The sequence below is a fragment of the Rattus rattus genome, chromosome 12 (genome assembly GCF_011064425.1).
Source record: "Rattus rattus isolate New Zealand chromosome 12, Rrattus_CSIRO_v1, whole genome shotgun sequence".
Classification (NCBI taxonomy): Eukaryota; Metazoa; Chordata; class Mammalia; order Rodentia; family Muridae; genus Rattus; species Rattus rattus.
Window position 1 is genome coordinate 58,383,495 of NC_046165.1, and position 12,236 is coordinate 58,395,730.

The window sequence follows — 12,236 nt, forward strand, 5'->3', positions numbered from 1 at the left end:
ATGTGGCTCCTCTTGCTTCTGCTGAGTGGGCTGAGTAGACTTGGAGGGCTTAGCGAGCCCCAAACAGAAGGCAGTGAGTAACAACCTGTCCTGGGGCCATTGGAAGCCAGCTCGGCTCCTTTTTCCCTCCATGTTGCCTTGGGCGTCCCAGAATTGCACTTGAACAACCCAGGGTCGCCCCTGAACCAGCTCAAGCCACCAACTCACCACAGCTGAAATGCAAAACGGATACATGGGGCTTTCCCACAGGCCCGAGGACCCTAAGAAACGCGATATTGGGGGACGGGGTGTTCCCAGGCTTGGCTCCCACAACCCTCCAGTTTTAGATCCTGTTTCAGGTTGATGATGCTTCATGGGATAAGGATGAAGTTTTTCAGTGTGCGAGGGGTGTGGCTCTGAGAAATGCCTTTTGCGCCTTGCAGCTCGTGAGAAATTACACGTGCAAGTCACGGTGCCAGAGAAAATCCGGTCCGTCACAAGTGAAGGCTACGAAACACAGGTAATTAACTACCAATTTGCTTTACAACTTAGAAGTCACAATTATTTTTCTTGTCGAGAGGTTACCTTGGTATTTCTCATCCGTGCTTAATAGCTAGATGTTATAGGTATGCCTTGTTTGCCAACATTAACAATGCTTAGAAAAAATACTGCCGATGACACTGGGTTTCTCAGCCCCGCGTCCCTCAGTGCTTTTGAATACTCACAAATTGACCTGATCCACCAAAGGCTCTATTCTCAACCTCCTATCCTTCTGTGTTTGGAGGAGAGGTGATGGTTGTCATTTAATAGAACTATTTTTTCCACTTTGTAAATATGTTCCTCACTAAGACTATTCTTTTCAAACTGTTTTTGCTTCTCTTTAGGATTATTTTCCTTTGTTTTCTGTTTGCTCGCTTGCTTTTGTTTTGAGTAAGCTCTAGAATCCTCCATAAGCTGTGTTCCTTGAAGTAGCAAACCTTTGTGGCTGGGCCGCAAATGCTGCAGTCATTAAATGCTCATGTGTCCTTAGCGTTTCTGTCTGTGACTCTCTGAAGGGTGAAGCTTGTAAAGTTTTATACATCTTTTTAAAAAGGAATGTCTGTGTGTGTTTACGACACTTCAATCGTTAAGTTAAAGGGGCCGTTTTAAAAAGTGGTTGTTTTCTTTTTTAATTGGAAAACAAGGATTCTACATGGAGGGACTCGCCAGTACCGATTTGTAACATGTAGAGTATAAAGTAAAAGAGCAGTTGTCTTAACTATAAAATTTGGGACTCAAATTGTCTCTCTCATTAATGGCTGCATGTCTGTAACCCTGTAAGAGACCTGCTGGCTCCCTTGGAACTAAGAGGCTGTTGTAGTTACTGTCTCGAGGGACACAGGCACGTTTACAGTTAGTGTGTTTAGCAGAGAATAGAGATCCTAAGAGGAAGACACTTAAACTGTTAGGAACTCAGTTTATAAAAAAAAAATTTTTTAAATCTCTTTAAATATTTGTTTTTTTAATTTTAATTATTATGAGTGCTCTCCCACATGTGCACCTACATGCCAGAAGAGGACATCAGACACCTTTATAGATGGTTGTGAGCCACCATGTGGTTGCTGGGAATTGAACTCAGCACCTCTGGAAGAGCAGCCAGTGCTTTTAACCACTGAACCATCTCTCTAGCCCTTTAAATCTTTTTAAAAAAGATGTTGCCTAAGCAATATTATTTTCTGATCACAATCATGTAAATGTGCGCATCCAGTTGCAAATGTTTGAAAATTATTTTTTGTTTATTGTTTAGGGTTTTTTTTTTGATTGAGCAAGGTTATGTTTAAATTACAAGTAAACTTGTAAACACACTCAGTTGTCAATAAAGATCCTTTCATATGTAGCATGCATATCTATCACCACTTTGCTTACAACTGTAAAACAAATGAAAACGAATTCCCAGTAATAGGCTGAATGAGTAAAGTCTGCTGTACTCAGAAAGTGAAGCATCACACTGGAGGGGACAGTGCTGGAGATCAATGTACTGGAACAACGGTCATCACAGGGGTGCAGCAATGCCAACTGTGTCTGAGGCCGTGCTTTAAGCAGATGGACCATGTACTAGGGAAGGATAAAACATATGTAAGTCAACATTTATGCAAAGCAAACCACTGCTTAAATCAATATTCATAGCCAGTGTGACCATGAGTAGTAAACATAAGGTTTAGCATCCTGGCCAGCTGGACTGTCAGAGGGCTGTGCTCTACTGACATAGAGCGTGATGCCACCTTCAAATACTGTCAGTGTTTGGGTTTTTAATATAACTGTTGACGACAGGTATTCTACCGATTTTTAAATCTACCATGGCTAAATAAAGTGCATGACAATTAAAATCTATAACCAAAGTGGCTTACAGAGAAGTCATAACGCCCTTTACAAATAGCATGAGGTTGAGCTATTGGGAGGTATCCCGGAAGAGATCTAGAATGAAGTCAAACTGCCCACCGTTAATGTCTGCCTACCATTGTCCTGGAAGCTCTTACCGACCCACGCAAGAAGGGAAGAACACAAGAGAAAGGTGATGGGCATAAGAATTGGAGAGAAAGGGGGAAAGCCATTATTTGCAGATAAGACAGACAAAATAAAAATCTGTATCAGATCAAAACCCAGCAGCAAAAATTGTATAAGTACGATCGAAATAAAAAAAAAAAAAACACACTGCATCTTTATTTTGGCAAAGGAAAAGGAATAAAGCAGAATTTCAAAAAAAGGGGGGGGGAGATTTAACTCTCACTAATAACAAACAATCTAATTGCACGTAAATCTCACAAATGTGTAATCATTTAACTGAGGACAAGGAAACAAAATGTGCCGAGCTATGCTACTAATTACACACCTGTGGATTAAATGGCACCAAGTCTCTGCTGATGGGCAGACTGAGACCTGGTAACTCCAGGGAGCGTCTCTAAATCATCATCCTGGTATTGGTATAGTAGTTGGTGAGCTCCTGATCCCCATCATACGCAAACTTAACCCACAAACACCACACCCCAAGCTCTCAGCCTTCTGCTCTCGGGTCTGCAGAGTTTCCATGAAGCTGTATCTTGCTGTATTCTGCCCAGATATGAAGTGCGTTTTATACTGACCTCAGTCTTTAGCAAGCTAATACAGTTACTAGATTAAAAAGCAACCTGTTCTTTAGAAGGTCTCAGGTGAAACAACGGATGATAAATCACACCACATTTCATTAAACCAAGTCAACATCAAACTATCGATTTTTTCTTTTTGGTGTATTAATATGATTTGGGGAGTATAGTGTTCATATAAAAATGTTTTCCTTTATAACTCCCTCACCCCATTTTCCTTTTCTTAAAAAATATATTCTCCTTCCAGGTGACCTACAGTCTCAAAATCGAAGGGAAAACATACATCCTGAACCTAATGCAAAAGTACGTGACTGTCACATCTTATCAACAGTCTTTCTTCTCACTTACCACTGTTGTTAATAATTACCTAGAGTGCAAGACTTTATGTTCGGGAATTTTCTGGTTATGGGCCATTCATCTTGTCCCCTTGCTTTCACTTCTGAGACAGAATCTTCCTGTGTAACCAAGGCTGGCTCAGTACTCATTAACTCCCCTCCCCCCTTCTCTCCAGTGCTGGGATCATAGGCTCACACTTGACTTGTGCTTCACCTTTGTGTCTAAAAGACTATGAAGTCTCTGAGACGAATCCCCTTTACCCCCATGAGAAATTTTCCCTCATTCTACATTTTTACTTAACCCATAAGATTCAGGCTTTGGCTCCACCGTCCCACATGTGTGTACCCACTGTTCTGAACTGTGCTTTGTGAGTGTTACTTCCTATGACCCTTTCCTACCGCTCTCTGGGACACGGAGGCCTCTCCATGGAAATGGTCTGTTTCCCATGACCCTCTCCCACATGTCTTTGGGACGTGGAGGCTTTGGGAATGACTTGGTGACGTCTTCTGCCTGATCCTTCTGGGTCTTTCCATGGGGCTAAGGGTTTATATTCATCCTTCATTCCGGCGTCTTAGCAGGGCAGGGGCTGTTGGGAATTCAGTTCTCAGCTTCCTGTAGGGTAGTTTAGGTTGTTACGTATTTGTGTCAAACGTGGCCTGGAATGGGGAGCTTCCTTCTGTCCGTGGTCTGTGCAGAGCAGGTGTCTTTGTCTATTTGGTTGCCAATAGGAAGACACTATCGTTTGAGTGGCTTGCAAACAATGACTATGTGTGGGAAACTCAACAGAGGTAAAAGATCTGGATACTGAGAAACCTTCTGCAAACTTAGAGATAATAATGTCTGATAGTAAATGTTTAAAAGTTAAACCTGTGGGAAGCAATTTTCTATTAAGTGCATTTATTTTCTCTTGGCTTTTGCAGAGCGTTCTTGCCTCCCAACTTTAGAGTCTACAGCTATGACAGCACAGGGATCATGAGGCCTCTTGAGCAGAAGTTTCAGGTATGAGCACCACCTCGCCCTAACCGGGTGGTATGGGCCTGGGATACAACGATGTCCTCCGTTCAGACAGGAACTTAATCATTTCCTTTTTGTTATATGTGCTGAGCCCACTAAGCTGGTGATTACCAAACCAAATCAGAGTACAGTGCTTCCACGATATTGGTTTCCCACCGGTGCACACGTGTTCGTGTGGGAAAAGTCAGGATTTGAATCAGGGAAGGTATATCTAGGAGGCAAGGGAACCCCAAGCTATTCTCTGGAGTTTGCTCGAGGACCAAATAAGAACACATAAACCTTCACATACATTTAGGAAAATATTGCATTTTTCGCACATTTGAAACACTTGGAGCTTTGCTTAGTGATATCTACCCTGGGAGTGGGGGTGGTGAGCAACTGAAATGTGGGTCAAACTGCAGAGCTACCCCATGTCTGAAGTGCACTTTATTATCGCCATTGCCCTGTGCTTGCTGCTTCCTCTCCCTCCTCCTCCTCTTCCCCCTCTTCTTCCTTTTCTCCCCCTCCTCTTCCTCTTCCTCCTCCTCTTCTTCCTCTTTTTCCTCCTCTTCTTCCTCCTCTTCTCTCCTTTGCATTTTCATTTTCTAGATAGTGATGCCATCACTTTTAGAGGCTAAGATTCTAACGAAACATTAAATAGACACAGCCCTGTGTCTTGCTTTCTTTACCTGCTGCTGTGATAAGGGTTTTTTCAGAGCTGGGGACCGAACCCAGGGCCTTGCGCTTCCCAGGCAATCGCTCTACCACTGAGCTAAGTCCCCAGCCCCTCGGCAAAGGTGACTTAAGGGAGAAAAGGTGCGTTCCGGCTCACAGCTGATGTTCACCATGGTGCTGAAGCTGGAGCTTGAAGCAGCCATTCACATTGCACCCATGGGAGAACGCTGGATGCACCCTACCTCCTGGCTCCCTTTCTCCATTTATAAAGCCCTGCATTCCAGGCGGGGAGTAGCGCTAACCCACAGTGGACAAGTATTCCCAATTCAATGAGCAAAATCATGATTCCCCAACAGGCATTCATTCCCAGAGACCCACCTCCCGGATGAGAGTAGATTCTGTCAAATTGACCATTAACATTAACACACCTTAACTGTTGTTTAACAGGAAAAAAGCAGACACACATGAGTTGATTTTGATATATTAAAAAAATTGCATGCTGGGGGTTGGGGATTTAGTTCAGTGGTAGAGCACTTGCCTAGCAAACGCAAGGCCCTGGGTTCGGTCCCCAGCTCTGAAAAAAAAAAAAAAATGCATGCTGTCCATTGGTGCTATAGTGTTAAAGAGAGAAATTTACATGTGTGTTTATGTATGTAAAAGAGACAGCCTAGGAAGCGCAAGGCCCTGGGTTCGGCCCCCAGCTCCAAAAAAAAAAAACCAAAAAAAAAAAAAAAAAGAGAGACAGACAAACACAGGCCACAATAGCGCACACTTGAACATGAAGACATATGCCTTTAATATCAGCACATAGAAGGTAGAGGCAAAAGGACTGAGTTCAAGGTCACCCTCAGATACGTAGGAAGTTTACCAGCCTGGACTATATGGAGAAATAAACAGTAAGGACAACACAAATCAGACGAAGCAAAAGCGTACATGGTAACACATATGTGTAATCTGAGAGTACAGGAGGCTAAGGCAGGAGGATTGGGAGTTCAAGGGCAACTGGGAATCAGTGAGTGTGAGGCCACTTGTCTACATGGTTAAATCTGCCTTCTGTCTCCAAAGTACAACTTTAAGAAAAGGCTGAGAAAAGAACGCTTTACTTAAGACATGCTGAGCTGTTAAATGTTGGTCCCAAATGCAACAAACATAGGGCTTCACATAGATAACCTGGGTTTCTGTCCTTCTCTGAAACCTGTTTCTAGACTAGGAAAATTCAAGGCCATCAAGTAGGTAAAAAAAAATTTACAGAATTGTTTTTCTGATTTTCAAAAACTGTATTCATCCCTAAAAATCAGACTATCCAGTCAAGGAACAAATGAACCACGCTCTGTCTCTTAATACCAGCACCCTGGGGGCTGGGGCTCGACAGATGCATTTTCAGAGAATCCAAGCATGCAGCCCCTAGAAAGTGGGGGGGGGTTCTATAAGATTCCCCCTCCCCAATCATTTTGTGCTCCTTTCTATATCTTGCAACGTTTTGTTTGAAATTAGACATTCTGCACAGTGCCTGTACTCAGCCTGAGTTTCCTCTCCTGCACCCCCTGACACTTGTAACTGTTGCCAGTTCTATTGTCTGATGGCTGCCTGGGGAAGTTGGTCCTCCTGCCAGCTGTGTGCTAAGTCCATGATGTCATTTCATAGGAAGATAAAGGTTAAGTTTTCGCCTTGGCCACCCTGGGTGGCAGTGGTCACACAGGTTCTCTTTGTCCTTTCCCTCTGGTCACACCACTGTCCTCAGACTCTGTTCCTTGCTGGTCACTGCCATGCCTTCACAATGCTCCAGGGCACGTACTATTCTGTAGCTTCCTCCAATCCACTGTGTCCGTCTGTCTCGGAGGGACAGCTGCATAGGTCTAAGTCCCATGTCTGGTGCCACCCAGACACTCCTCCTATCCATCTGCTTTCCACCCGCCCTTCACGGGCTACCTGGAGGCTGAACACTGAGAGAGTTCACACATGTAGCATAGCCCTCTCCCTACAACCTCTAGCCTTCTGCCTGTTTTTAATATGCCTGCAGGCACAAGCTTCTCCTTGAATTCTTGCAAGTAACGTCTCAGAAAAGACTGGCTGTCAGCCGCCCAACAGCCTACTTCTCTCCGAGTCAACCTCTGAGTCAGCCCTGGCAATCAGAAAGTGCTTCCACCACCCTCATCTTTGCCCTGGGGTTAAGCTTTGGGGCTCTCTTGGTCTTTACTAAAAGCTGATGCTAATGAAAGGGTTTTCTAAAGCATGCGCTGGACTAGTTCCTTTGCGCTTTTCTCCATCAGAGCTGGACGGGTACACCAGTGCTGACCTTGAGCACTTGCCTAGGAAGCACAAGGCCCTCGGTTCGGTCCTCAGCTCCATAAATAAATAAATAAATAAATAAATAAATAAATAAATAAATAAATAAATAAATAAATAAAAAGTGGACACTTCAGAGGAGTGGGGGGAGGGGCGGAGGACAGATGACATCTCCAGCTCTGCCCTCACTGGTCACTGAGTTAGACAGTCTTCAGTTTCCCAGCATCCCTTGCTTCTCCCTGCAGGTTTTCCTGTGACCCCACCTCCCTATGCTCTTCTAGCTTCTCTTTCTACTCTGTTTCCTCCCCTGCAGAGCAAGGCCTCGTCAGCATTTCTCACTGGACTGATTTGGAAGGGTTTCTGCTCTGAAACCTACCTGGCGTGTTATGTTAAAGTGTTCTATTCTTTCCTAATTGTTTTTTTATGCTCTACAATTCTATACACACGTGTACACACACACACACACACACACACACACACACACACACACGATGTGTACTGATTTTTTGTTTGGTTTTGGTTTTTTGTTTGTTTTGTTTTGTTTTGTTTTTTGAGACAGGATCTTACTATGTAGCCTTGGCTAGCCTAGAACTTTGTATGTAGACTGGGTTGACCTTAAACTCACAGAATCTACCTGCTTCTGTCTCCTGATGGCTGGGATTAAAGGTATGCACCATCACGCCAGCTAATATTTTTTAATCACATATTGGCCATGTTTGATGATGCAATCAAAATACTTGTGAATCTTTGAAGAGTTTTAAGTCTTGAGCTTGGAACCATAGCTCAGTGGTACAGTTCCTGCCTAGCAGGCATGAGGTCTTAGGTTCAAATCCTAGCACTGTAAGAAATCAACTTCAAGCATCTCCAGTCATGTTCTAGTAACTGGTCTGGAGCCAGTATCTAGCTTGGCAGCTTTCCAGGTCTTAGCTTCTGCCAGATTCCCTGTTATCCACAGATTATTGTCCCTACCCCAGACAGATCAGTGTTTAGTACCACAAAGTGAAAGACAGACCCTAGGCTGAATTTCATCTGCACAGTTTATCCAACAGCCAGAATAGACCACAAGAACCTCAAAAATTCTCAGCTCACATACTCGGGGGAAGTCACACCGTATTTACACAGTCTGGGACCAGGGAACTGCCTCTCTTTGCCTCTTTTATGGTCCAGTGCTTTCTGTTGGGGCTGCTGCTGGTGAGCGAGTCACTATGGAAACTACATAGAGACTAGCTATTGTCATGTGATCAGGCTGGCAGCCATCTTGGATCTGGGTGGATTCTGCCCACCCTTCCCTGAAGAGGAATTTCTGTTCTGTAAGCATCCTGTCCTGTCCTCGGAGACAGGCAAGATGAGAGCAATGTTACTACTCCCCCAGGGGTTGGGGTGGTGGGTGTCTCTGTCATGCCACATCCTCAGCTCAAGGGCAGATATAGGAGTCCCACCTGGGCATGCATCCTGGGATCTCCTTCTGTATCTCCCTCTCTTCCAAGGCTTGTATCTCATTTCCTCACAAACTCTGGCCACCTCCCAGAACCTGAAAGTTCCCTTGCCTGGCAGATGGGGGTGTGGGGAGGAGCCCTTGCAGCAGAGTCTTGAAAAGCCACGAAATGAGATGTTCAGAGAATGTAGTGGCCCTGTTGGGGGGTTATTACTGTTTCTGTGAAAGAGCTCTGTGCAAGCCAATCTAGCAACACACTCAAAACACTCTTGGAAATTATTTCCCTTTTTGATTCATTTTGCTTCTTTAACATACATAGTGAAGCACTTTCTCAGAGAGGACAGACAGAGAGAGACCATATGAAAATATGACCATGAAACATGTTTAAAAATTATATGACACTCTACTCACTCATCTTATGGATCTGCTTTGGAAACAACTGGTATTTGATACACATAGCTGACAATTTTAAGTATTTGATAATGTTATCTTTACCACAAGGGATATATTGTATATTTTATCTTTGTGTTTCAGAATATCTGCTACTTCCAAGGATACATTGAAGGTTATCCAAATTCTATGGTGATTGTTAGCACATGTACTGGACTCAGGTTGTAATACATAATTGTATATAAAAATGGTATTTTTTAAAAAATTAGTGTGTGAATGCATGTATGTGTGTAAGTGTGTAAAAGGCAAAATGGATTATAAATGGAAATTAATTTAAGTGATAGACTCCATCCTCATACTGAATCTAAGTTGTTCTTAAGTTTGAAGTTGGTAAACAAGTCTCAGCATTTGTCTATTATGTTTATGTGTATGTGAGTGTGGCTGCCTGAGTGCTAGGTTAGTCCAGTGCAGCAACAGGTGGCTGCTGGAACTGCTGTGTGGAGCTGGGAACCAATCCCTGGTCCCCTACATGAGCAGGAAGTGCTCTTATCCACTCAGCCATTTCTCCAGCCCCACAAAGGTCATAAAATGTTACTAGCTGGAAGATCCCAATCACATCACTATTGTGTGCCACTTGGTTTGTGACTCTCGAGTAGCTCAGTAGGAACTAGTGACCTTATGAAAATGCAGTACTTAACTGACAATTAACTGCCACTTCCGCGTGCATTCTTTCATTTATAACTAGTACTTTCTTGTCATCGTTGTTCTGGTTTGACTTTGTCAGGGGCGTACTTCAGTTTGGAAACGTTAGCTACGGAATTGAACCCCTGGAATCTTCCAGTGGTTTTGAACATGTAATCTACCAAGTGGAACCTAAGAAAGGAGACACATTACTCTATGCCGAGAAGGATATGGATTTAAGAGACCCGCAGTATAAGATACGAAGTATCAAGGTAGGGGATTAATTAGGTAGTACCGAGTCACTTTCTGATAAACTTACATATCCCCCCACACAGATACCACAGGGATGTGTCCATCAGAAAGCTCATCTGGCACAATCTTTAAAACTAGTTATGTAAGTTTTCCTACTGTCTCTTCCTTAATACTGTTATTGATGCTCTCTTCTTTGTTTCTGAAGTTATTAATCTATGAAGCTTTCATTTTTAAGTAATCGCATTCATTCTTTGCCAATTCCATACATGTATATAAGGGATGTTGATCACATCCACCCATCCCCCTGCCTCATCCCACTCCCACTTCATCTGCAGCCCCTCCTCCTCCTGTTCTGTTCCCTCCTACTTTCATGGCTTGTCTTTTGTTTTCTTTTATTGTTTTTGCTTTTATTTTGTAAGTCACTGAATTATATTAGATGGATTTGCATGTGCATAGGTGTATTTTAAAGCTGAAGATGTCACAGGGAAAAACTTTTTTTCAGACTGTTGTTTTTTAATGTGGCAATTTTGTCTTATTCATGACCAGTTTAATACACATGTGTAGAATAGTCATGAGTTAAATCAATTAAATCTATCACCTCATGTCTTGTGTGTCTCTTGTTGTGTTCTTTTTCCTTTATTCTTCCTCTTACATTGTTTTTTGGTTAACCCTTTTAAATTTGTTCTGTTCTATCCTCCAGGGAACTTTAAAATGACATATTGTTTTGTGTATTTTGTATTATATATTACATTAGCCATATTGGAAAATAAGTACAAAGCTTATTTGAACAATATAACAATGTTAGTGCTTATTCCTCTACTAGATATAGAGAAATTTTAATCTAGCAGCATGGCTGCTCTGGCAAGGGATCACAGTCAAAGATCTTCTAGGTCTGTGTGATCTGTCTGGAATGACACACCTTTAATCCCTCTGGCAGAATACAGACATTCCTTTAGTACACACCTTTAAGCCCAAACAATGAAGGTAAAGTTAGTTTATAGAAGAAAGAAGCCATGTTTGAAAGTGATGTCTAGTTGACTGGCAGATGAAGTGATGAATCAAAGGAAGACTTGACAGAATGAGTGAGAGACAGGTTACACCCAATCTCATGAGAACAGAAAGGAAAGAGGGGCTACTGGAGAACAGTGCAGGGTGAGTCAGGAAGGAGGGCAGTTCAGTGAGTAAAGTCCAGTAGAGGTGAGTTTGTTCATGGATTCATGCAGCTCAGTGCAGTTCAACAGGGCCAGTTGAAGCCAGAGAATAAGAAGGAACCAGAAGATCAGAGCAGATTGCCAGAGTTAGTGTGATGGTGTGTATATGCTTGGCCCAGGGAGTGGCACTATTTGGAGGTGTAGCCTTGTTGGAGGAAGTGTGTAACTGTGGGTATGGGCTTTAAGACCCTCATCCTAGCTGCCTGGAAGTGAGTCTTTTCCAGCATGCCTTTGGAACAAGATGTTGAACTATCAACTCCTCCTGCATCATGCCTACCTGAGTGCTGCCGTGCTCCCATCTTAATGATAAGGAACCAAACCTCTGAACCTACAAACCAGCCACAATTAAATGTTATCCTTTCAAGAGTTTCCTTGATCATGGTGTCTGTTCATAGCAGTAAAACCTTTACTAAGACAGTTAGTTTGAGGCCAAGCAGAGCAATTCAATGAGAAGCCAAGAGAAGCCGGTATGAATCAGTCAGCTTGGAGAGGAGTTTGGGCCAGAAGAGCTGAATTAAACCAGCCAGCCAGAGTTCAGAAAGAACTAAAAAGGGTGAGCTTATTCAGCAGTAAACCTCCAAGATAACAATTACAGCAGGTGAATAAAAGTTACCTTTACAACTAATGAGTGCCTGTTCACATCTAAAATGACTTATTGAGACACACATCACACATCTTCTGGACCTTGTTGGTATCTGCTTTCACAGTTAAATAAAAGTAATGGATCTAAACGTACTTCTCTTTCCATTTGCCTTCCTCATTTTGAAAAATACACAATTCTGCATTTATTGGATGGCTATATACAAATGGAATCTTCAAGTATGTTTCTTTTGTGATTTTTTTACCCATTAATGTGCTCATAGTTGTAGCATTTTGAAA

The 12,236-nt window shown here is 42.8% G+C and overlaps 1 protein-coding gene across 1 annotated transcript in view; it reads left to right on the forward strand.

Moving 5' to 3' along the window:
* Adam2 (ADAM metallopeptidase domain 2) overlaps window positions 1-12,236 on the forward strand; it is a 38,981-nt gene continuing 26,745 nt past the window's right edge. The window contains exons 1-6 of the mRNA XM_032917915.1: window positions 1-73; window positions 423-499; window positions 3,346-3,401; window positions 4,355-4,433; window positions 9,358-9,434; window positions 9,998-10,166. Coding sequence (XP_032773806.1) covers window positions 1-73; window positions 423-499; window positions 3,346-3,401; window positions 4,355-4,433; window positions 9,358-9,434; window positions 9,998-10,166 — 531 coding nt within the window. The remainder of the gene's footprint in view (window positions 74-422; window positions 500-3,345; window positions 3,402-4,354; window positions 4,434-9,357; window positions 9,435-9,997; window positions 10,167-12,236) is intronic.